Source organism: Cricetulus griseus, chromosome X (assembly GCF_003668045.3).
Source record: "Cricetulus griseus strain 17A/GY chromosome X, alternate assembly CriGri-PICRH-1.0, whole genome shotgun sequence".
In the NCBI taxonomy this organism is placed as follows: Eukaryota; Metazoa; Chordata; class Mammalia; order Rodentia; family Cricetidae; genus Cricetulus; species Cricetulus griseus.
This window is the reverse complement of record NC_048604.1, coordinates 3,415,375-3,440,170: the sequence shown is the minus strand read 5'-3', so window position 1 is coordinate 3,440,170 and position 24,796 is coordinate 3,415,375. Positions and strand designations below refer to the sequence as shown.

Here is a 24,796-nt window from a genome sequence, read left to right as displayed (position 1 = left end):
GTTGAGAAGCTGAGAGTTATATGGTGTGTGTGTGTGTGTGTGTGTGTGTGTGTGAGAGAGAGAGAGAGAGAGAGAGAGAGAGAGAGAGAGAGAGAGAGAGTTCACTTCAGTGACAACAACCCACTATAAACAAATTCAGAAAGAAATGCCCATGAAAATAAACAGGTAGAGAGCAGTGCTCAGAACATGACAAAGCAGAGTAGTGTAATAGCGAGCGTGGTGCAGAGGGTTTATTAAATTGGTGAGCTATAGGAAAACCTCTCCACAGAGCCTTCAGGCCCACAGTGTTTTCTAGTGCAACAGGTGAAGGGGGATGCTGCTAGTGTCGAACAAGAGCTTGTCATGACAATCTCTGAAATCAATTCAGAGGGCCTATGCAAAAGAAGTACTCCAAGGAAGCTGCAGATTTTTGGTGTGCTAGCTACCTCACCTCTATGTATTCTCATTTCTTCTTTTGGAGCATTTCTTCTTCTATGGAGCATAGACCTACGAATAAATTGCCGGCCCTATTGCAGAGAGGCAGTTTCCAAAGCCTCCTTTGATACCCAGGCCCCAAGGTTGAACCGGAAACAACGTTGAGTTGGTACTCCTGTGGGACTCAGTCTTCCAGTGAATGTCTTTGCCTGATCCTCTGCTAGTGGCTGTTCCCTTGCCTCCTGGGTACCCACGGAATTGACCTATAGAGTGATTCAGATCAGAGGTTACTAAGGTTACTATGGAGAACTGCTAAGCATCTCTTCTTCCCTGAACCAAGGGTCGTACTGAATTGTCCGGCTTCCTTCTGATGCCTGCAGATGTGCTCCAAACGGCTGGAGCCTGTGGAGCGATACCAGGAAAAATCAACTATGCTAGGGGAAAACGTGAAAGAGCTATGGGGCTCAACAGGTAGTAACACAGAACGCAAGGAACCCAGAGCTTGTCATGGGTGTGGAGGGGTCTCAGCAAAGTGTCCCCTGTCAGTCCGCCAGCTCACCGGCGCCTACTCTGGCTGAGCCAGTGGAGGCTCCCCAAGCCACAACCGCTAGCGCATTTTCCCCAAGCACAGGGCCTCACGCTGCAGGCTCGCCTCCTCCTCGCTCCGCCCGCCCCCCGCCCTGGCTGTCTGGCAGCGCCGCAGTGCTGGCGGCTGGGGGCCTTGGCGACAAGGCTCCCTCCTCTCCACCCCCCTCCAGCCCGCTCCAGCCTCGCTCCCTGCTGCCGCAGTGATCAAGTCGTCCGAGATTTCCATCGGGGGCTCAGGAGGCAGACCCACAGTGCGGAGCGCGGAGCGCGGGCTGGGGCGGGGCGAGTGGGAGGAGTGAAAGTTGGAGCCCAACAAAACCCTCCACCTCTTTCTGAGCGGCCAGACCTGCGCTGCGACCTCAAGACAGGTGGTCGTGCCAGGCACCGCTGAGATGTTGCCCAAAGTTCTCCTGATGCTCCTCAACATATTCCTGGCTCTCCAGTGGAGGTGAGTCTCCATCCCAGCACCCGAGAGCCCTCTGTGCCCAGCAGGCTTCCGGGACCCCCGGGGTTCTTTGATCCTAGCTCCTGCTTTGCCAAGGGGTGTCCTGATGGCCAGGCCAGCCTGGACCCTTGTGCCCTCGACGCACTCCACCCCCTCGTGTGCCCCCTTGTAGGAGGGCGTCCCGGGCTGATGATGGGGAGTACGGGGAAGGTAGGTGGGAGCGTCGTGGACTCTGGTTGGCCCTCAAAGCCCTGGAACCGGCTGCCAAGCAGCAAAAACACCTGGTTCTCTCTCTGAGTCTGATGCAGGAAAAAGGGAATGGGTGCACAGAAACCTTTAGAGATAGGGCATGCAACTTAGGGGTGTGCTGGATTTTGGGAAGGTGGCTCCTCGGGTGGGGGACCAGGAGTGCCTCGAAATGTTTGAATGTTTCTTAATTTGTTCATTATTTACCCCCCAGAGCGCCTACTGAATACCAGGCAGGATGCCAGGCAACTCTTGACTTTGTTTCCCCATCCTGTAGCGTTTTCCTTCCGTTCCAGGCAGGAGCCTAACTTTTGGTTATCTCAGGGTTCCCAACCTATCTGTCTTCCCTTTCCCTTCTCACCCCAAGGCACCCTGCTTGGTTTGGGGGCAGACCTGAGCCAGAGATCAGAATGCTTTCCTTACCTGAGGTCTGTGGTTTGTGACCTGGATTTCTAGCACTCTCCCTTTTTTCCCTTGAGCAGCCAGGCTCCCTTCCATAATCCTCGACCCTGGGCATTGGTAAGAAGGATGTCCCTGGGATTTCTGGCGTTTTATGGTGGAGCATGAACTGCTTCGTGTGTTTTTTAACTCTTTCTTTCTTCCTTTCTTTCTGAGACTGCTTTTTATGGGTTGTGAACTGTCAGAAGTTCCTAAGTGTCCTGATTTGTCCAGGTTTCTAGAAGGCTCCTTGGCATTGAGCTTGTGTCTTTTCATTTGTTTGTTTTGAGGAGGGGCAATGTGTCTTCTCTCTGCACCCCAGGTTATAGCTCCCCAGGGAGGCATATGTGGCTTTCTGCTGGCTCTTAGTGCCCTAAGGTGAAGCTGGCCTCAGCAGGGGCTTGGTAAATGTTTCTAAATGTGTACTAGCAATTTCTTGTTATCCATATCCCTTTACATGGGATTTTTTCTGGGACAAAAGATGGCTGAGGATGAGGGAGGGGGCATGAAAAAGAAGGGAGGGAGATGAGAGGGAAAACAGCCCATCCACGGGGGGAGACAGACACTGACGTGCACAAACTGTCAGCATGGCAACCTGTGATGTCAAGAAAGGGGAGGTGGCAGTGGGATGTATTGGCCAAACTTCGATTTGGTCCAGGCTCAGCTTCAAATCAGGTGTGTGATTTTTGAGCATAGCCCTCTCCCCATATGGTTTGTCTGTCAATAAATTGAAAAGGCCAGCATATTTCAGAAAAAATCCAGGGCCTTCCTCGTGTTCCTTTGCTCCCCTCTTCTGCCAGATTTGAAAGGTGGTACTGCAGAGCTTCAGTCTCATGCAGTATTATCACATCTAGAGAGCTGTGGATGTCTGAAAAGCTTCCTTGGAAAATCCCATTAGGTCAATGTGGTTTTCTAGGCATTATTCTTTCTAGCCTTGTAAAAGAGTTTGGTGGCTTTTTGGAGATGGGTATGTATACACAAGAGATTCTTAACCCCTGAGATCTCAAGGTGTGGCTATTTGTTTGTTTACACTGGCAAAATCAAATTGGAGGATCAAAGCAACCTCCACACCTCACAAATCATTTTTCTTGCAGGCCAGTGTTGGCCCTTATCTCTTCAGAGACCTTGGGGATTAGCCTCCAGATGCCTAAGAGACTTGAAAAGCCTTAGGAAAGAAGACATCATCTAGATATGGCATTTGGAAATGGAAATGCTTTTCCCAGACCCACTCTTTTCTTACCCCACTATGGGAATTAGCTATTTCAGAAATGAGAAATGGCACCAGCTTAGCACATCTGTATGCCAATTAAACTGTTCTAAAAGCTCTGAACACTGCAGGAAAAATATGCACTTTGATTCCCAATTGCCAGTCTTCTGGTCTGCAGTTCAGGGACCTGCTCACCCTAGACTCTTGTTCTCATTTTAGGGGTGACGTTTACCTGGTGGTTTTAAAATACCATTTTACAAGTTTAATACACAATTATGAAAACACAGCAATCATAAATGAACAACAGCTCAGTGAATTTTCATAAAGTAAGCATGATCAGGTATCCAACACCTAGATGATAAGGAAGCAATTGCGCCCCCTGCCCCCAAGTCTCACCAAATGTGCAGTCCTCCTAAAGGAAACTTCTCTCTTGCCTTTCAACATCAAGGGTTAATTAGTGCTGATATCTTTTTCAAATGCTTTTAATTGTATTTTTCAAGGATATATAGTAAACAGAATTTCCATATTGCCACCATCAGCCTTAACATTAATGAAAAAATTAATGGGCACTTATTTTCTCTGCCCCCTACCTACCTACCACCCATTTTAACTTAGGGTTTTTTTTTTTAAGAATAGATCTCAGGAATCATATCATTTTGTATGTTAATATTGTAGTCATTAGGGGCTTCACCACTAAAATTATCATTATTACACCAAATATTTAACAATGATTTATTCATGCTTTGGTCAGTGTTAAATCTCTACTATATATTCTTTTGCAGTTTTGATTTTAAAAATCAGAACTCAAGTGTGTTCTATATATTAGCAGGTGGAATTTTTGAGACAGGGTGGGACTTTTTATTATTAAAATGCCTTTTTGCTGAATTAGAGCTATATACAGAAAGTTGTTCAAATAATAAGCATACAACTGATGAGGTATCACAGAATGACTACAGTGGGGTCCTTTCATCACTACCTCTCATTCTGACCTCTGATACTGTGGGGGACTTCCACACATTAGCAGATGGATTTCTAAAGTGTTGTTATTATTATCATAATTACTTCTATTGCCATTATTGCCCCTGGTAGCCAAGATGGTCTCCTATTGGTTATACATTTCTTGGGTACAGGACACGGTGTAAAAACAGTCACAAATCGTTGCTGTATAGCCTGCCTTCCTCCACCTCAGAATCCCAATATGGGTATTATGAAACCATCCCAGAAATTTTCAGTCCTGTCTGCTTGCACACATTCCTCAGCAGCCCTAGCCTTTGGTCTGCCCTGTCCTCTCATTTGCTGAGGCTCAGGCAGATTATGAGGCCAATGTTAGTAACAGCAGCACAGCAGCTGATTGACCAGAGTTACAGAAACGATGCACATCTACTTGATTTCACATGAAATGGCCTTTGAAAATTTAGTCTAATATTTGTTGTTGACTAGTTTAAAGTAAAAAAAAATATGAAAGAAGGATTGCAATACACAGTCTCCAAAGAGCAATACAATTTAAAAGGAATTATCAAGTTTAATTTGTTAGTGCCTCCTCAGTTACAATCACTACTCACTAATTAAGCTCTGTGTTGTAAATATTTTGCTTCCCTCCTGTCCCAAAAGGCATCAGCCTGATTAGAGGGCAGAACTTAATTTTTTGATTGTATATTTTAGGGTTGGACCTCACATTAAACTGGAGAATAAACCCCCTCCCGAAGATAATGTAGTCTTCGGCCCTCAGCCTAGGCCTGTGCCTCAACCTCTGCTTCAGCCTGAATCTTCTGCCGATGATGATGTAGTCTTCGGCCATCAGCCACAGCCTCAGCCCAAATCCCCTGGCCGTGATGATGATGTAGTCTTTAGTTCCCAACCTCAGCCTCTGCCTCAGCCGCAGCCTCTGCCCCAGCCCCAGCCCCAGCCCGAGCCCCAGCCTGAGCCGCAGCATCAGCCACAGCCACAGCCTCAACCCCAGCCACAGCCACAGCCTCTAGCTGGGCGCCAGCCTCTGATCCAGCCACTACCTTGGCCCCTGCCTCCACCCCAGCCTGCGCCGGAGCCCCAGCCTGATCCACAGCCGGAGCCCCAGCCTGAGCCCCAGCCTGAGCCCCAGCCTGAGCCCCAGCCTCAGCCTCAGCCTCAGCCTCAGCCTCAGCCTCAACCCCTGGCTGGGCGCCAGCCTCTGCCCCATCCACTGCCTTGGCCCCTACCCCTGCAGAGCCAGCCTGAGCCCTGAGCCAGAGCCGCAGCCTGAGCCGCAGCCTGAGCCGCAGCCTGAGCCCCAGCCGGAGCCCCAGCCGGAGCCGCAGCCTGAGCCCCAGCCTGAGCCCCAGCCTGAGCCCAGCCGGAGCCGCAGCCTGAGCCCCAGCCGGAAGCCCCCAGCCTGAGCCCCAGCCGGAACCCAGCCTGAGCCCCAGCCGGAGCCAGCCTGAGCCCCTGAGCCCCAGCCGGAGCCCCAGCCGGAGCCCCAGCCGGAGCCCCAGCCGGAGCCCCAGCCTGAGCCCCAGCCAGAGCCTCAGCCCGAGCCCCAACCTGAGTCTCAGCCTCAACCTGAGCCCCAGACCCCAGTCCAGATCCAGGCTGGACGTCAACCACGGCCCAGGCCCCAGCCGGATCCCCAGCCTGAGCCCCAGCCAGAGCCTCAGCCCCAGCCAGAGCCTGAGCCCCAGCCGGAGCCCCAGCCGGAGCCCCAGCCGGAACCGCAGCCTGAGCCCCAGCCGGAACCCCAGCCTGAGCCCCAGCCAGAGCTTCAGCCGGAGCCCCAACCTGAGTCTCAGCCTCAACCTGAGCCCCAGACCCCAGTCCAGATCCAGGCTGGACGTCAACCACGGCCCAGGCCCCAGCCGGATCCCCAGCCAGAGCCCCAGCCAGAGCCAGAGCCTGAGCCGGAACCCCAGCCTGAGCCTGAGCCTGAGCCTGAGCCTGAGCCTGAGCCTGAGCCTGAGCCTGAGCCTGAGCCGGAGCCTGAGCCGGAGCCGGAGCCGGAACCCCAGCCTGAGCCTGAGCCTGAGCCTGAGCCTGAGCCTGAGCCTGAGCCTGAGCCTGAGCCGGAGCCGGAGCCTGAGCCGGAGCCTGAGCCGGAGCCGGAACCCCAGCCTGAGCCGGAGCCCTGAGCCTGAGCCTGAGCCTGAGCCGGAACCCCAGCCTGAGCCGGAGCCTGAGCCTGAGCCTGAGCTGAGCCTGAGCCTGAGCCGGAGCCTGAGCCGGAGCCTGAGCCTGAGCCTGAGCCTGAGCCTGAGCCTGAGCCTGAAGCTGGAGCCGGAGCCTGAGCCCCAGCCTGAGCCCCAGCCTGAGCCCCAGCCTGAGCCCCAGCCTGAGCCGGACCCGGAACCCGAGCCCGAGCCCGAGCCTGAGCCTGAGCACCAACCTGAGCCAGAACCTCAGCCAGAGCCAGAACCCCAGCCCAGGCGGGAGACTCAGCCTAGTGGAAAGAAGATTCCAGCGAAAGAAACAGAACTCACTGTTGATTGCATGACTGAGCTCTCAGGAGAGAACCTGACAAGAGCTTTTCAAATCCTTAGCACCATCCTGAATAACTATGACCATGAACTGCGCCCTGGCATTGGAGGTGAGTTAACAGAAGAAAGCCCTTCCTCTCTTGAATGAAAAATATGTTTCATATGTAGTTGTGGGCAATGAACATGGGTTACTGATGAAGGTGCCACACACAGACAGGAACAACTGAAGTTGATCCACCAGTTTAAGACACAATGACTTCTCTAGGTCAACACTTTCTCCTTCTTTTGTCCTCAGTTTTTCCAATTCCAGAATAAGATGAATGATCTGAAGGTGTATGCCAAACCCTTACAGACCATGAGCTGGGGCTTTCCCTAGAAGAACAAAGGAAGAGGATAGACATTCTTCCCTCCCCTTTGATGACTTCCTCCTTTGTGCCATGCCTCTATGTGACGTTCACCCTGTACTACTTCTTGCCTTACAGAGAAGCCCACTGTGGTCACTGTTGAAGTCTTTGTCAACAGCCTTGGACCTCTTTCCACCCTGGACATGGTGAGTACTGAACTTTGATGACAGTTTTTCCTCAACTGGGCACTAAGATAAGGGGCCTGCCACTTACTCCTGCTTTCTGCTCTTTGTGTTATTACTACACTAGGTGAGTTTTCTTATTTTGGGGCTCAGGTGGGGATTTCAAACCATAATTAGGCTAAAATCATGATGGAAAAGGTAAGTCCTTTGCTGCTTGAAGAGGACCTTTGGAATTGTGACTCTAATCTTCAGTTTTTCATTTAAAATTAAAACAATAAAACAACTGTAAATACCACAGTGGAATGCCTCTCTTTTGTCTGATTATTTATATGAACTAAAATCTACAGTTATCATATCTTGCTGTACACCTGTCCCTAAAGCTTTGTCTTAATTCTTTTGTCTTTCACTGTTATCAATATGATCCTCAGTTAACTTTCATCATCTTCTACCTGAAAATGCAAATGTTTCCCTGTCCAGCCCTACTGAGCAAGCTTTCTCAGTGATGTGTCTCTTAAACTTATAGTTGAACCCCACAATCTAGCAAACATGCCCTCTCCTATGATTTTGTTTTTTCACCCCATTGAAGTCTGTAAAATATGACCATACTATAATATGCAAATTCCTTGTGCCTCGTACCTCAGAGGTGGGCCTTTGTTCAAGTTCACTCATTTGGAGTCCAGCTCAGATCTTGTTCATGACAACTTCTCTGACTCACATAGCAGTTAACTGATCCCTTCATACACCATGCCCCTCTCTGGGAATTCACATTTTTCTGTCTTACAAGTAGCTCATCTTCCTTAGCTTATTCATGGTAATTAATTGTTTTATGTTGGTCTTGCTCTCTCTGTTATGAAATACTTGATGCTAAGAATGTAGCATATGGTAGCTGGCAAATGAATTACAAAAGATGCTTTGCAAAATTCAGATGTGAAGTATCTGACAAAGAAAGGTTGTTGTAACCAGCTCCATAACAGCCATGCATTTGTTTTGTCCAAGGGTAGAGCCAGTTTTAACATATTTACACCTAATAAGCACTGTATGATCTGGGTGAGTTCAGAGTTCAGAGGCTTGATGTTGAGATGGTGTTCCTGATAGACTCAGAGGTAAGTAACATTAGTGGAAATCAAGCTGTTTACATAGAGTGAGTGAAAAAGTGGCTCAGAATGGTTTCTTCCTCTTTATTATGATCTTCCTCTTTATTATCCCATTCTAAATTCTAGCAAGGTGGCGTGTTTCTTAACTAGTAAGCTTCCCACCTTCACCTAGTTAGTGTTGGCTAAATTCCATATGCTAATGAGTAGGAGAGACCACACACATTGATAAATACAACAAATGATCCTAAGTTATTTGGCACTGTATTCAGAATGAGTGTCCTATAAAACCAAAAGGAAGTGGAAAACTCAGGCAATTTGTGTAGGTTATAATTTTGGGGAACTAGTTTCTATCCTCTGCAAGAGTCCTTGTGGCAGCATATCATTAAACCCACTAATTCACCATCTCTCTTTGTTCATCGTTTATTAATCCCTGTAGCACCAGTCTCACCTGAGCTTCTATTTATGCAATCTAATCACCTAGAAGTCACTCAACTTGATATCATACACAGAGCTGGTTCAGCATGAGACCAACAGTCTGGTTAGTTTAACGGATAAAATGTTTTTTTAACCTTCCAAAGCCTTATATGATACATAATCTCCCCTGAAGTTTCAGCTTCTACATAGTTACCTGTAATTCAATCAAATAAAGCGCGGGGGGGGGGAGGGATCCCTGTTCTTGTCCAGCCTGCTTTCTTCTAATTTATTTGCTGAGGAGAACATAGATGTCTATCACATAGCTACAGATCATGCCAATGCTCCAGCATGGATTATCTTTGTTGTTCTTTGTGGCAGCCAAGTATCCTTTTCTGACCTCAACATTTGAAGCAATTGATTGTCTTAATGTTTGTTGGTCAAAGGAGCAGCAACCAAGTCAGTGGAGTTGGTTAAGTGTATTTTTGGCATCAGTCACTAGGACAGGTAGAATAGTAGAGAGAAACCTAAAACCACTGCATTGTAATCAAATAATTCTATTCCCCTCCTTGTTTAACTCTAAAAACACCCGGTCTGACCTTAGAAGCATTGACTATTCTGGAGAAAACTGCCTGGTCACAGCATCCCCAGTTGCTAATGCTGGCTCTTACTATGGTAATTATTGCAGGTGATTCTAATTAAGGCAGTTCTGAAACACAGCATTTCTATTTCATCTAAACTAAGAGATCAATCTCTAGTTCCCTATCAAACTGGGAGAAAATTTAATTGCAAACCATTACTTATATGTTGATGTAAGAAGAATTTATAATTGGTATCTTCTTAAACAGCAGTGAGTGAAATGCCTCTTTTTAATATTGTATAGCAGACCTCCATCATGGTTGAAGGAGATGAAGGTTTTCCACCAACCACCATACAGTTCATGTGCTAGGATGCAGATGAAACTTTGCCAGCTACTGGGAAGGTGTGAATTTTTGAAGGCTCTTTGTGAAGGTAGATGGAGTAGGACAGGACAGAACATGACAGGACAGGGCTGGACAGGATCAGGAGTTCTGCCATTATCTGCCTAATTTTCTAGTTTATTGTGGTAAACACTTTACCCTTTACTTACTTTTCTACCAGCAGTCTGATGGCTGCTTCCATCACTTATTGCCCCAGTGCAGTAAAGGGCAGCAGGGTTTTTGTTCCCTCTTCTCTGAGGGTGCTGCCGCCCTTTAGCTTCTGGGTCACAGTGTCTCACTCATGATGGGCAAATACTCTAACAGTGAGATATATCATTGACCTCTTTTTGTAAATATTTTTTCATTTTTTAGGCAGGGTCTTAATCATTTGCCCAGACTGGCCTTGATTCAGTCTAGCCCAGACATGACTTGAACTTTTCATCCTCCTGCCTCAGCCTCCCAAGTATCTAACATTACAGGTCTGTGTCATCAGGCCAATATGATCCTTGTTCTTTGGTGCAGGATTATTTAGGACCTTGATAACCAAAGGGGATTTTTGGTGCAAGTGAAGGCAATGGCAAGGTAAAGTTATGATAATGGTGCTTTGAGTGAAAGAGCCAATGTGCCATCATTGGCTGTGTGACTGTGGACATCTTATCTCTCTGAGTCTCAGTTTACCTACATCTAAAATAAATTAGGCAACCAGCCTTTAATTGTGCTGTGACATAGCTCTGGTGTTTGCTTCAAACTGATTACAGTTGCATTGCCATCTCCACATTGCCCTACAAGCCTCAGTCATGTGAACTTCCTGCTTCCTGTGCTTCTTATTAAACATATTCCTTGGTATTTAACACACAGTTTATGGGATCCGTAATGTCTAGAGACCACGTAATGATGAAACTATCTATTAATGTGCACACAGTATTCAGAGATTATGTGGGCACTTATTTGAAAGGAAATATAAAACAAAGCGCAAGCATAATTCTCCTTGTTAAAAAGACAACGGACATTTTTTTCTTGTGAATCAAATCATTTCATTTTAAAATATAATTCTGGGGAAATAATGGTTGGGTTTGATTAATAGCTGTGTGCCATGAATAAAAGCCGAAAGGGACACTTTCTGGTGTACAGTGAGTTTTGTGTTGTGTGTGCTTATACATTTCTGAGCACCTTTGAGCTGAAAGACTGTTGACATAGTAAGAGTAGTACTATTGTCCTGTGTAACTGCAATGACATACTGATTTCAGCTGTATAATGATCCACCATAATGCAGGGATTTATTGATAAGTGCAATGTGCTCTCTATTTGAGAATATTACTCTCTTTTCAGTAATATAACAGTGGAAAATTCCTGCACCCAAGCATATGTTGCTTTATTCTTTGTAGTCCTAGGTGGATGCAAGCCTAAGGGTCTGTGAATAGCACGAGGCCTTTCCCTACTGGTAAAGAGGAGAGGTGATAATGTCAACTACAAAAGGAAGCAGAACTGTCTGAGGGAACTTCCTACAAAGATGGGGCAGAATACATACAAATTTGAGATTATCCCAGGTATTGTAATAAGATCTCATATCAAACAACAAATCCAAAATGATGAAACATCATTTCTGGAGATTGATTCTCCAGAACAGGATTTAGACTTGTTTTGTATTCTTCCACAAGGCACAAAGTAGTTTTGTATGAAAATGTAGAAAGTAGGGAACTCATTTGTGGTTCTGAGCTGTGGAAGGATGGTATTAATCACTACATAGTGGGGGAATTATCTCCCTTAGTAGTGGCAATTGAGCAGTATGTGACTGGCTTCTTGGCCACATTAATGTCTGAGTCCCTTTCAGTCTTGACGCTAAAAGAACTGGGTTAAAAAAAGGAACTCTATTCCCCTTAAACTTCTTGGGCCAGTGTTTCAAGTATTCTACTATGCTTTCTTCAGGTTTCCATGTTAAGAAGTGACAAACACCACATTTTTCTTGTGACTATCCCTTATCTACTTAGTCCCAAGTATATGGTTTTCTGTCCCTTCCCACCAGGAATATTCCATTGACTTCATCTTCTACCAGACCTGGTATGATGAGCATCTTCGTTACAATGACACCTTTGAGACCCTTGTTCTGCATGGCAACGTGGTGAGCCAGTTGTGGATCCTGGATACCTTTTTTAGGAATTCTAAGAGGACTCATGAATATGATATCACCATACCCAACCAGATGGCTCTCATCCACAAGGATGGACAGGTGTTGTACTCAGTTAGGTATGTCAAGCATTTAGTGTTTCATCTTCTAGGACTCTCTCACTCTTTAAGAAAATTTTAGCTAATGACTCCTAAGTAAATATATCATCCTGAATACTAATCCTAAAAAACCTGTGCATATTTTCTAGACCAGGAATTCAACTTCTTCTTATGCAGATATAGACATTGAAACCTTAAACTAAAGATACTACTTAAAGGCACATTCCAAGTTTGTGGCAAACTTGGGAGCTGTTATTTGCCCCACAGTCTAGAAAGTACTGGCATGACTGCATTGTCTGGACAATTCCATCCCAAGTGGGCACTGTATATAAAGACATGTCCACGGTGGTGAAATTGTCCAGGCAGAGTAGAAATACATCGGTTGGAAAGGTAACCAAGACTAGGCTACATAACTCGAATGCCTGGAAGGAGATTCTTGTGCCAGCAGTGTAGGGTATGAAGATAGTGAAGAGTAGGAGAGTGCAGGACTGAGTTGAGCAAGAAAGAAAAATCAGTCTACATGGTTCCATGTACTTCTCTGATGATGGAGCTCAGTACTCAGATATCAGCTCTTCTTCCTAACCCTGTATCACTCCTTTGAGCTTTTTTGTCTTAAATTCTACTAATGCCATTCACTGGAGGTAATCCACTGGTCTATATTGAGTAAATACCTAAGTGCTCAGAGACAGCCTAATGAGGCCCCTTTCTCCCTTCCAGGATGACCATTGATGCGAGATGTTCACTCCACATGCTCAAATTTCCAATGGATTCTCACTCTTGCCCTCTGTCTTTCTCTAGCTGTGAGTACCTTCTTAGGTTTCTGGGGATCCAGAGATATGCTGGGCCCTCTTTTTCTCATCTTTACCTTTTACATTTTCTGCTTCTGCTTTTCCCCCCTGTGATTGTGCCAAAGTTGCTACAAGCCTCCATCTTCCATCCTCACCTCCTTTCCTGCCAACAATACTGTGTTTGGATTAGCTTGGCTCTATGTTGGAATCTTCCTTCACCCTTGCTTTACCTTAAGCTAGTCATCTGCTTCTGAAGTGTACCTAAAGTATGTCTGCTCCTCTCCATCTCTGCTTTGATGCAGGGCTTTATCATCTTCTGCTTGAACTTCTGCAACATCTTCACTTTGAAACAGAACATATCCTAAGCTAAATTCATTGTCTCTTCCCAACTCCTGCCTCCAAAGAGAATGTGTTGCTTCTGTGTTCCCATTGTCCTCATTGAAGGGTGCCATCACCCACCCCGTTGTCCAAGCCAAGAACTCTGACGTTTCCTTCTCATTAACCTCCTACATCTACTCAGTCCACACATGCTATTGGTGTTCCCCCCAAATCTGTATTGATCCCACCTATTTCTCTTCATTCTGAGCTCTCATTCCTGCCTTCATTCGTTTTCTTGTGTTTAGACTACTGCACTGGAATCCTATAACTGGCATATTGCCAATATGCTTCACCTTCATTAGAACCAGAGTGACCTAGCTGAAGAACCATAGAAACCAGGTCACTTACACATTTAAAATCTTTTCTTAGCTGTCATGGATCAATTCTAAATTCCTTAAAATGAACCTTAGAGCCCTTCATGACCTGACCTCTGCTGCTCCCTGCCACACAACCCTAAAATTTTGCTGTTTCCATGTTTACCTTTCTGTGCTTCCCTTTCACATTCTTTAGCCTCATCTATATGGAGAACATTTACTTTCAAAATTTAAAGTGAATGCTCCCTGATCTATGAAGTCTTTTCTGAGTGTGTTCCCAAGTGATCTTTCCCTACTTTGACCATTGTTCCATGGGCAGAGATTTTTCAGAGCAACTCCAAAAATCACAGCTCTATGGCCTTACTCAATGAAATGTGAATGCTGGAGGGATGAGTTCATGACTTACTCATCTTTGCATTCAAATCCCAGGGCAAATGTGCTTATTTAATGGACTTCAACAACCATGCCAGAGGCACAGTCCCAAAGCTGGTGAAGCCAGAGTCAAAACTCCAAAACATGGCTCAAGCTAACACCATGCTTGTGGGGCACTCAGCTGGGCTTCCCAGTCTCATTCACTCCTCTTTTCCACGTTGATTTCCAGTTTCCTATGATGAGCATGAAATGATCTACAAGTGGGAGAATTTCAAGCTCCAAATCAATGAAAAGAACACTTGGAAGATATTCAAGTTTGATTTTCCAGGAGTGAACAACAAAACTGAAATCATCTCAACTCCAGTTGGTAGGTGTGCAGTGGGAGTTTCGGGTGGGTAGAGTCTGTGGGAAAAGCACCAACTACTAGAAGTGCCTGTACAGATGCTGCAAAGAACACATGGAAATGCTGTGTAGGACAATGCTTCTCTGTTATACTTGCTAAGCACTTACAACTGTTTGCAGAGGAAACTGAGACCTTGTAGCTATGTCTCAGTCTCATCTACAAAGAAGTAAGTGCTTTGCCAAGCCCCTTGAAAGATCAGGTAAGCAGATACATTTTTGTAACTTTTTGGAATGTTCATCTACCTTTGTTTTTAGTCCATTTGGGTTCAATGTCTTTCTTATGTCGCTGACTTAATTAGACAACATTAGAGAGGGGGTACTTGTGTGATTTCTCTTCTCCCAGAACCAATCCAAGCTGGTTGAATGGAAAAGAAGATCCACACTAGCAGGAGGGGGAAGGGAAAGCTAGTATAATAATGGCACCTAGTGAGGGTTGGGGGAGTCTGCATGTAGTTACTCAGCTGCAATGGCTGCTGCAGTAACATTATCTTAAAGAAGCAACTGTGAAAAGCAAGATTGCTACCAAAGGCTTCATAGTAAAATAAACATAGGCATGGTGATATTTTTATTTTTTAATCTTGTTCCTAAAAAGTGAAAGGGGCAGATTCTGGGTCTCTTAACTTGTAGCTCCCAAATAGATGTGAGCATCTTTGCTTGTATTCCTAGGTGATCTGAATGAGGAGCCAAGAAATCTTCCCAGGGTAGCTCTGAGAGCAACCCTGGACCCTCTTCACTTGTACTGACAAGAATGTGGATGGAGCAGGTTACCCAGCCAGGCTTTTGTCATGGGAAGCATTTTGCTTTGTTTCTGTTTGATGATACAAAATCTGCTTTTGCTACTGTTGGTCACTGGGTGAGGGAAGCTTATGCTCACCTGGCTAAAGCTTTGCTTGCACAATACTAGGCAGGGGATGCTGCTTTACAAATGCTTTTCCTTTTTCCTGGGGGTCTCTGAGAACGACACTTTGCTTCCTTTGGCTTTGGGATCCTTGCATTTGTACTAGTTAATTATGTTCCTGCCTCTTAGCCCCTTGCACCTCAGTTTCTCCAGATAGGTGGAAACCCATCATCAGAATTGGCAGAGGAGACAAGGCCCACGGGCTTTCAAGTCACTAGTGGTTCCGTTTAGTAGATGATTTGCACATTGTTTCAAAATGGTGCCCTAGTGACTACAAAGCCCCAGAGCCGGCATCATCGGTGAAACAATGGCAGTAGGTAAGCAATAGTTCTCTCTGTGGAGAAAGGAATAGGTCTTTTTTTCTCTTCTGCTAGAGACTACTTGTTGTTAACTCCTGGTTTCTCCATTGCCAGAGTTAGCTTTGAAACAGGTCCAATCTCCCAGTTCTACCTTGGGGCAGTTCTTTCCAACTAGAGCACAATGCACTCGTTTTTCAGGGTTTAGAATGCAGCAGTGCCCTGAAACTTGGGCCACCTTGGACATTAGAGCAGTCTCTGCTTCAGGAGCTTCCCAGAAAGTACACCCCTGCCTGTAGTAAGTGAACTATACTTCACTGATGGTTGTTGCGCCTCTGAGGAAATCTTGCCATGATCAGGAGTTTGCCATCTTGTAAGGGGACTTCTTCCTTCTCTAGACAGTTCTCATCAGAAAATTATTCTTGTTCATCTGTAATGAGAGCCTCTGCGATATTTACCCATCAACCTAGTTCTTTCCCCTGTAATTACCCAATTTACACTAGCTGAAGTCATTCTTCCAAGAGGTCAAATTTAAAGACCTAGTGTTACTGTCAAAGCATTGGTTTGTATTCTATTGGGACTATGATCCCAAGTTCCCTTTATCCCCCCTTCTCTTCAATGTCTTCATTTCATGAGTCCTCTGGACAGTCTTTTAATTGTGTCTTTTTGGCAGTGCTACTACCAACCATGATCTGGACAAAGCAGGTAAGAGCAAAAATTAACTTTAATACATTTTTTGTCTTGGCTTTCAACCTTAAACATCTTTCTTCCATTGGTATTGCTTCTTCACTCATCAGAAAGAAGGAAACTCATGTTAGGATTTCTCTCTTGGCAAATTTCTAGCTTTTAATAAATGAGGAAGTTTCTTCTTTAGTCAGAATAAATAAAATTTAAAGAACAAGAAATCCAACATCAAAATAAATCTTGTGACAGTGTTGATACAGCTAATGAAGGGAGTTTTAACTCACGGTCAAGACTCCAGTTTAGAAGAACTTATAATTTCATCATTCCGGCTAGTAGCATAGGGTGGTCCCTGGTGAAGAATGGAGAATTTCTAGCACTAAGAATACTACTATTTAGCAAACAAGTTTCCCACTGACCCTAGACCACATTTTGCCTTTTGTCTGAAGAATCTAAGAAAGTTTGTTCATCTAAGTTCTGTGCTTTTAGCACCTGGAGAAAAGTCTCTCTTTTGGCACTGGGCTGTCCAGACTTGCCAAGCAGCTGGTCTGTTTCCTGTAGCGTCTACAGTGTAGACAATTAGTATTTGAGTTTGCTTTCCCAGGCTATGCCACAGGGGTAGAAGACATCACTGAATATCATTACCTTCCATGTTGTTCCAGGCTTGGTTGGTTAGGGGCTAAGCTGAAGGCTTTACGTGAGCCATTCCTGTAAGGGACTTGAAGGTTCACTTAATTGAAAGTCACGGAGTCTACAACATCATACAGGTGGAAATTTGGGGCTTTGCTTCACAGAAAAGCCATAGTTGAAGCAACTTAATGTCCAGTATCATGTGGAGAATAAAAGTGATGCTCTGGACAAACTGAGTATGAAGTCATAATACCACGAAGAGTTTTAGGAACAGCATGCTTAATAACATGTGAGCTGGAAATACAGGATTGATCATTTTCTGAAAGATCCATTGCTATCTAGAGAAAGAACAAGAGAAGATCATCATGCTCAAGTGAATGTGAAATCTAAGCTGCCTTGGGACTGGATAGTCTGAGACCTAACATTTAGGGATTGACTTACGTTTTCATTTTCAACTAATTCTTCTATTTTCCAAGAACATTGAATTTAGGTTAGGAGTAATACATTAAGAACAGGGAGTCCAGGATTTACTTATCAGGATGAATATGTAGGCTATATAAACTTGGAAGCAGCTTGAATTAGTTTTGGGTAAGGCATGCATGTTGTGTGCATTCCTGCATGTGTGTTAGTCAGATCAAGTTAACCCTCAACATCAGAGTGCAGAGTATAGACTATATTGTGTAGCTCATATATAGCAGAGCATATCGTATTCTGCTAACCCAAGAGGGCATTCTGCGGGGGCTTGTAGTGCAGATGTAATGCTGTGATATCTCCCACTATACATGGCATTTCTCTGGGTAAGCAGGTCTTGGCTAACTGTCAGCTGTGAGGTCTTGATCTCAAGGAAGTTACTTTTTAAACTTTTCTCTCACTGCTGCTACTCTGGAAAACCAGACTTGGGGCAATTGAATCAATTACCTGAGAGAGGATTTGTTAATGTTCTTGTGCTGGCTTATCTCTCAACTGGCTAGGGGTCTTAAAGTAAGTCTCGCCTTTGGCTTCTACTGGGCTGCATTGAAATAGTGTGCCTTTACTCTAGAAATCTGGTTGGTTGTTCCATGAGCTGGGCAGTGGAATCCATGATATACATGTGGTGTTAGACATCAGGCCAGTACTGCAATGCTGTGGTGTGTTTTATGTCTTTCAGGTGACTTCATGATCATGACCTTCTTCTTCAACGTGAGCAGGCGGTTTGGCTTCCTTGTCTTTCAAAACTATGCCCCTTCTTCTGTGACCACAATGCTCTCCTGGGTCTCCTTCTGCATCAAAACAGAGGCTACTGCAGCCAGGGACTCTGTAGGTAAGAAAGTATGGTGGTCATAAGTGTGGGTATATGTCAGGGAATTATTTTGACCAAGGGAAATATTTGCCTTCTCCTCCTGTCCTGTAAGGTATGCGATGCACGGGTCAGGAGCTTAGCCCACCTCCACTCCTTGCTCTTATGGGGGTCAGTTCTGTACTCACAATGACCACCCTTTCCCGTAAGCAATTCCCTTGTGTCTCCTATCTCGCAGCTTTGGACTTCTATATTGCTATTTGTTTCGTCTTGTGCTTCTGTGCTCTACTAGAGTTTGCTCTGCTCAACTTCCTGACCTACAACGAGACGAAACGACAGGCTTCTCCAAAGCTCTACCATGTAAGAACCGGCTGTTGGTATGGGAGGCAAAACTTTAGAATGAGGGTACTGTGCTATGGCACGTGGTTGGCTAGCTTCCCAAGTGTTGGGAAGTTGACTGGGGTCATGGAGGAAATAAACGTCCTGGTGTGGTGGTAGAAATCCCAGAAGGTGAAGAACTGGTGTGGCAAGTGTAGATTCTAGGAAACTGTAGGCAACCTTTACTCTTGATTCACAATTCCTTGAGTGTTTCCTTCTTTTTTCTCTATTTCAGCTTCCAACCAGTAGCCATGCTAATACACGTACTCGTGCTCGTGCCCGCACCCGCGCTCGTGCCCATGCCCGTGCCCGCCAGCAGCAGGAAGTGTTTGTGTGTGAGATCGTCACCTATGAGGGAAATGCTGAAGAAGAGCATCAGTATTGCCCAGCCCAGTGGTCTTCAAGCTCAAGAAGACCCCAGTGTCCCCGGAGGCGATGTGGCAGAAGCTATGTGTGCTTCAAGGTTCTCAGGAAGTATTTCTGCATGGCTCCTGGTTGTGAGGGCAGTACCTGGCAACGGGGCCGCCTTTGCATCCATGTTTACCGCCTGGATAACTACTCGTGGGTGCTTTTTCCCATTACATTCTTCTTCTTCAATGTGCTCTACTGGCTCATTTGCCTTAACCTGTAGGCTCCAGCTGGTAGCTCATGGAGCAGCCTCCTCAGTTCCCCGGGAGGTGCCAAGCTCCTTTGCCAAGGGAGTTGGGATACAACAGCAAAAGTAGCAGGAGTGCCTAGATAGAGTTTATCCATCCCTGGTTCCCAGTACAAGCCTGTGGAGAGTTTGTCTCTGATGGTCTTCTTCCCATTAACCCTTTGACTCAATCTTCTCAACAGCCCTTCTCAAGTAACAGCCCACCTCTCTATTCTTCAAAGAGCTTTCATGATGCTCAGTGTGCCCACATTTGAGCAGATCAGATTTCTCCCAATGGTGTTTACAGCTGGTGTTTTTTCCTAGAAGCCCATGTTTCCCTTTGTGGTGCTAAGGGGCCCAGCTCAGGCTCAGCCCCAGAATGCACAGAGCGACAGGATAAGAAAAAGGAGGGTCCCCATCCTTAAGTCTTTAAGTCACACCATTAGATTCTTGTTTTTTTTTCCTGACCTCTCTTTTTCTGTATACACACACACACACACACACACACACACACACACACACACACACACACATCTTTGTAGGAGGTGAGGAGCCAGCAAGTGGGTCAATTTGGGAAAGTAACCCCTCTTTGCTGTTGTGCCATGTCCTTCTCCCCACCCGCTTCCATCTGCACTACCAGTTCAGTTCCCTTCATTCAATGGGTATCTATTCTTGTGCTCAATGTTTGTAATTTCCCCTGCTTTGTATGCCTCCTTCTTCCTCCTCCTTGACCCTTGTGATTTCTTGTGTAACTTCCCCAGTGACTTTCCCAGCCCTGATCCAGGTGCTAGACTTTGGTGACTCCCTGGGGCCAAGAAACTGAGAACACTCTGTTCTGCAGCAGCCATTAGCTGCCACTGACTGGTGCTCACCTCAGGCACAGTCTAAATGTTTGACTGCTTTCTTGGCCCCTGGACCCATAAGCCAGTCCACTGCCATCCCTGGGGCACTCACACAATCACAATCAATTGAAATCCCTTAAATTTATATAGAATTTTCCCTTTGGCAAAACACTTTTTGATGAATAATTTCTATTTGGAGCCCTGTGGCACCTTTGGGCACAGTTTGTTCTCCATTATGCAGATGGCAACATTGAGGTACAGATTTCTATGAGACTGTGGGTCTTGCTGGAAGGCAATCTGGAGGCCCCTTTGTCACCTGCTAAAGCAGATGTCAGGGGTATGCAGCTCCGATCACCATGACTTAATTCTGTTTCCCCTGCTGGCACCCCATTGGCAGCACATAGAGTAGTAATGCCCCCCAGCAAGCATGCTAACTAGTGCCTGAGGTGCTCAGACTGCTCCAGAGGTTGAACTCCTGTCTCTAGTAGCCCAGCAAGACAAATTTGTACATGCCCCAATGCTTGTATATGCTCAACAGAATCTGTGTCTGTACTTTATTGGGGTGGGTGGGATTGGGAAATCCATCTGCTTTTAGCCATCATCATGTAAAGGGGAAATATCTGAATAAAAGTATCAGCAAAGCATTTGAGATGTGACTGTTTTTCCCCTTGCATCCAAACTTATTTTCAGTGAAATCTATTGTTTAATATTAGAGTACCAAATAACAGACAATCTCATATACATATCTAACACAATATGATCAACACCACTCCCTGTGCCCTCGCTTATTGCCCTTCTGCTTCTTCCAAGCCCACTTCCCCCTCCCATTTTCATGTGTATTTTCTGGTTGGTTGGTTAGTTTTGAGACCCCTTGAGTAACAATGGGTGCCTAACATGAACACGTTCTTTGGAGTATGGAGGCACACTAGTAAGTACACAGCTGAAAAGCATGAATCTCTGTTTCCTTATCATCATCACTCAACAGCCAATAGTTGCCTATGGAGGAGCAGAATCCCAGGAGCCCTTCCCTTATCCATTAAGAATGTTAACAGGCCCAGACTTGTGCAGGTCCAGTATATGTGTCCTCAGCTGTTGGGAGTTCATGAGTGCAAAGGTCATGCCACAGGCAAAAAACAGCATTTCACAACACTGACCCGTCATTTTGCTCTTACAACCTGCTCAGGTTTTAAATTTTAAAATCAGTTGCCTCAACCATTGCTCCCATCTCCTATCCACGTACCAGACATGCACCCAGTATCCTCTCATTTATGGTGATAAAAGTGACAAAGGCACCAAGAAGTCTGTATGGCTGCCTTCATATATTCTTTGACCTACCTTCATCCCCTGTGTTCCTTTTGTAGTGCTTTTCACTCTTGTTCCTATTTTATTAGAGCTAGAAAATCCCAAGATGCCACCAACGCAAGTCCATTTCACACACACCTTGATGTAGAATCCTGTAAATATGTAGATGCTTTGGCACATAGAAAGGCATTTTCTTCCAGTCATACAACCCACCAGTACTACAGTCATACAATCTGCCAGTAGTGGAGTGAATTCATATTCCAGAAATCTTAATACCTTTGCTCCAAATAGAAATCATTTGTCAAGCTGGAGATCTAAGTTGTTTACCTCTCAAAAGAAATTTCTGAAGGTATATTGAGAACTGTTAGCCCTAGTATCCTGTGACACTTCTATATCAAGCAATAACAGGGATCAAGAGGAGACAAAGTGTCTGTAATTAGTTGACATTTTTGTCATAACATCCTTACTGTGATGTTCAACCACTTTTTCTTACAAGAAACCTATATCCTTGTGTTGGAGACACAGCTGAGTGTGAAAGCCCTAGATTTAGTCCCACGTGCTATAAAAATGAAAAAGTACCTCTATCCCTACTGCATATTTTCTGATGTCCTAACCCACTGCAAACAGAAAGTTACAGGAACAAGGGAGATGTTTCCTCCCTTTCTCATCTTAAATTAAAAAAACACAGGGGAAATGACCATGTGATTCTTAAGCAATGCAGGCATGTAAATTGTGAGTACATGCATTTAAACATGCTTTGAAGCCTAGAAATAGCATAAATCCGACTCCATACTTGTTCTACAAAATAGTTTACAATAGCTAATATCTCTACTATTTGAGGTCTTAAAAATCATGTAAATCAGGTGTTTAAAAATGAGGAAATTGAAATAGTAATTGGCTGTACACCTAAAAAATGAATGAGGAAAATATTACATTAGTAAAACACATGGGATGCAGCCAAAAGTAAATTTACACAAGGCAACCATAATGTAGGCATTTTAGTTACTAAATACAGTGGAAGGTGAAGAAGCTCAAAAATCTAGAGACTAAAAGGATCAAAACACTACATCAGAGAAGTTTGTGGTAGGGAAGAATATTTAATAAAAACAGTATAGAGACAGCCATCTAGGCATTTGAAACACATCAAAATTGCCCCTTCCCCTGTATATCCAAATTAAAGGTGCTTGTTTCAAGGAGAAAGGAAAGGAGGGAGAAAGAGGAATATGAGGTAAAGATTAGTAAAATTGATTTTACCTATGTTTTAAAAGATGAAATCGCTCTAGGCATAATATTGGTGTGTATGTTTACATAGTCAGGATAGGAAAGACCCTTCTAAACATGACATAAAATACCAGAAACTACAAAGGAAATAACATATGTCATACAAAATAATAACAAACCCCAAAAGTATATAGGATAAAACAAACACACGGTCACAGGTCAGTTTTCAGTAGAAATAGTTTCTGAGCTCAAGATAGATTTAAAATTTTATGCATGTCTTTCTATGTGGGGGTGGATAGTACAGGTCATGAAACTAGATGGAGAGTGTAGGTCATGAAATTTGAAAGGAAATCATGAAAGTAGACAACTTGATCTAGGAAGGAGGACAAAACAATTGTGTGTGTGTGTGTGTGTGTGTGTGTGTGTGTGTGTGTGTGTGTGTGTGTGTGTGTCTGTGTCTGTGGTCTGTATGTGTGCGTGTGATTTGAAACTAAGAGAAGGAAGATCGGTGACCAAAAAGATATATTCTCACAAAGTATAAAGATATGCATGTTTGTTTGAAAATACTATAATGCAACCATTCGTTTTGATGCTGTATTTTATGGCCTTTATTTACTTACTATGTGTGTGCACACACATGCTTTTGTGTGCTCTTGCCAAATTGTGGAAGTCAGACAATAACCTGCAGGAGTCAGCTGTTTTTTCCTTGTGGGTTTATGGGAATTGAACTCAGCCCATCAGGTTTGGTAGCAAGCACCTTTACCCACTGAACAGAGACTCTCTAGTAAAGGAAGTATGAAGTCAAAATGAATCTTAGATAGTTTTGAAGAAGCTTGGTGTAGCCAAAGTGCTTCCAACTGGCTGACTGAATTCCTTCAAGACTTATGGCATCCTACTATTACCGGTCTCTTCTGCTGATAAAGGTAATGGATAACAGGTCTTAGTGAGAAAGCAGCCATGCTGTGGGAATCGCTTAAAACTTCCAGTCCTACAAATACAATCACTGTTCAGTTATGTTGAATTTTTCAGATAAATTTCAGCATGAATATGATTCTTTGGAAGCCTTATTTTCCTTTAAGGGGATGCTGCTATTCCAAGACTGAGCACAGCAGCACATTGAGAATGTGAGCATCTCTGTCAGAGACAAAAACCCTTAAGTAAAACCTTCCTTGACTGGTGCATGGGTCACAGATGGTACATTGCACACTGTGACTAAGTCCAAATCTTGAAGATTTCATGGTGGTTACCCTTGTGAAAGCAATCCAATGGGAAGAATTTTGTTTCCTGAGCCATACATTTGAAGGATGCAATAGTAAAGGCTGCATACAGAGTGGTGTTGGCCAGTTCTTACTAGTTAGTACTATTAGCCCACAAAAAGATTCAGAGGAATTCAAAGTCCTTAACAACAGTTAATGGATAAGTATGGTCAGGGAGCCTCTTCAGAAACTTAAGAGGATGTTCTTTTCTACAGCAACAGAAGTGCAATAAACCCAGAACATAAGAGTTAGACTTGAAAAATCTACAGAGATGAACTAAAAGTTCAGCCAAATCATCTTAATTAGACTAAAGTGAGGGCTGTATTTGGGAAATATCATTATTCTAAAACACTGAGTGATATCACATGAATTCATACACAGAGAATTAAATCATTGTAGACTTCCCTGGAAACTCAAAGCCTTAAGATGAATGCCCTTCTTTATTAAGAGCTGGTATTCAGATATGACTGGAAGATCAGTTAGAGACCTTTATCCTGCTAAGGCAATGTTTGGAATTAAATTCAAGAAAAATAAATAGGAAGTTCTAGGTATGATAAAGAAGGAAAGAGACAATCCTTCAGATATGGTATAAAGCTGAGCTACTGTGTGGAAGAAGTCAGTAACAGACATTTGAGGATGCTTTATCAAGAAGGCTAGAACACAAAAGTAAATAGCCAGAAATCCATTTATATGAGGATGGTTTCTGAAGACATATTATTTGAGCCCAGTAAGAAAACCGAGAGATGTGGCATAATCTGGCACTGGAAGCTTAGGAAAACTGAATTAAGTGAGAAAGCCTGAGTTTCCTTGGTAGACAATAGGGGAAAGGATGCAAAGACTTGGAAAAATACACAATCATGTATAGTACAGGAACAGATAATCAAGTATACTACAGTAACAGAAAGCTGAGAGTTATTTTCTAAATAAAAAGTCATAATGATTTGGTCAGTTCTTGTATTTGAGTCGTGTTTTACAACTGTAAACTATATACAGAGTAAGTGTTCAGGTATCAAGGGAGAAGTGTCATGCACCACAATGGTAAGAACATACTGTGATTATATCCCAACTCCTTCTCCAAAGGGTTTTCAGATATTCACTCAAATGATAACATGCTTTAAAGAATTGAGGATACAC

The 24,796-nt window shown here is 44.4% G+C and overlaps 1 protein-coding gene across 1 annotated transcript; it reads left to right on the top strand.

Moving 5' to 3' along the window:
* Positions 1-1,394: 1,394 nt before the first annotated feature.
* On the top strand, positions 1,395-19,038 carry Gabre (gamma-aminobutyric acid type A receptor subunit epsilon). The gene is given in 15 exon segments (XM_027432198.2): positions 1,395-1,450; positions 5,001-5,531; positions 5,572-5,859; positions 5,926-6,093; positions 6,160-6,430; positions 6,432-6,494; positions 6,497-6,577; positions 6,579-6,891; positions 7,264-7,331; positions 11,795-12,015; positions 12,712-12,794; positions 14,076-14,213; positions 17,901-18,066; positions 18,206-18,389; positions 18,643-19,038. Coding segments are annotated over 15 exon segments (3,027 nt in total).
* The last annotated feature ends 5,758 nt before the right edge of the window (positions 19,039-24,796 follow it).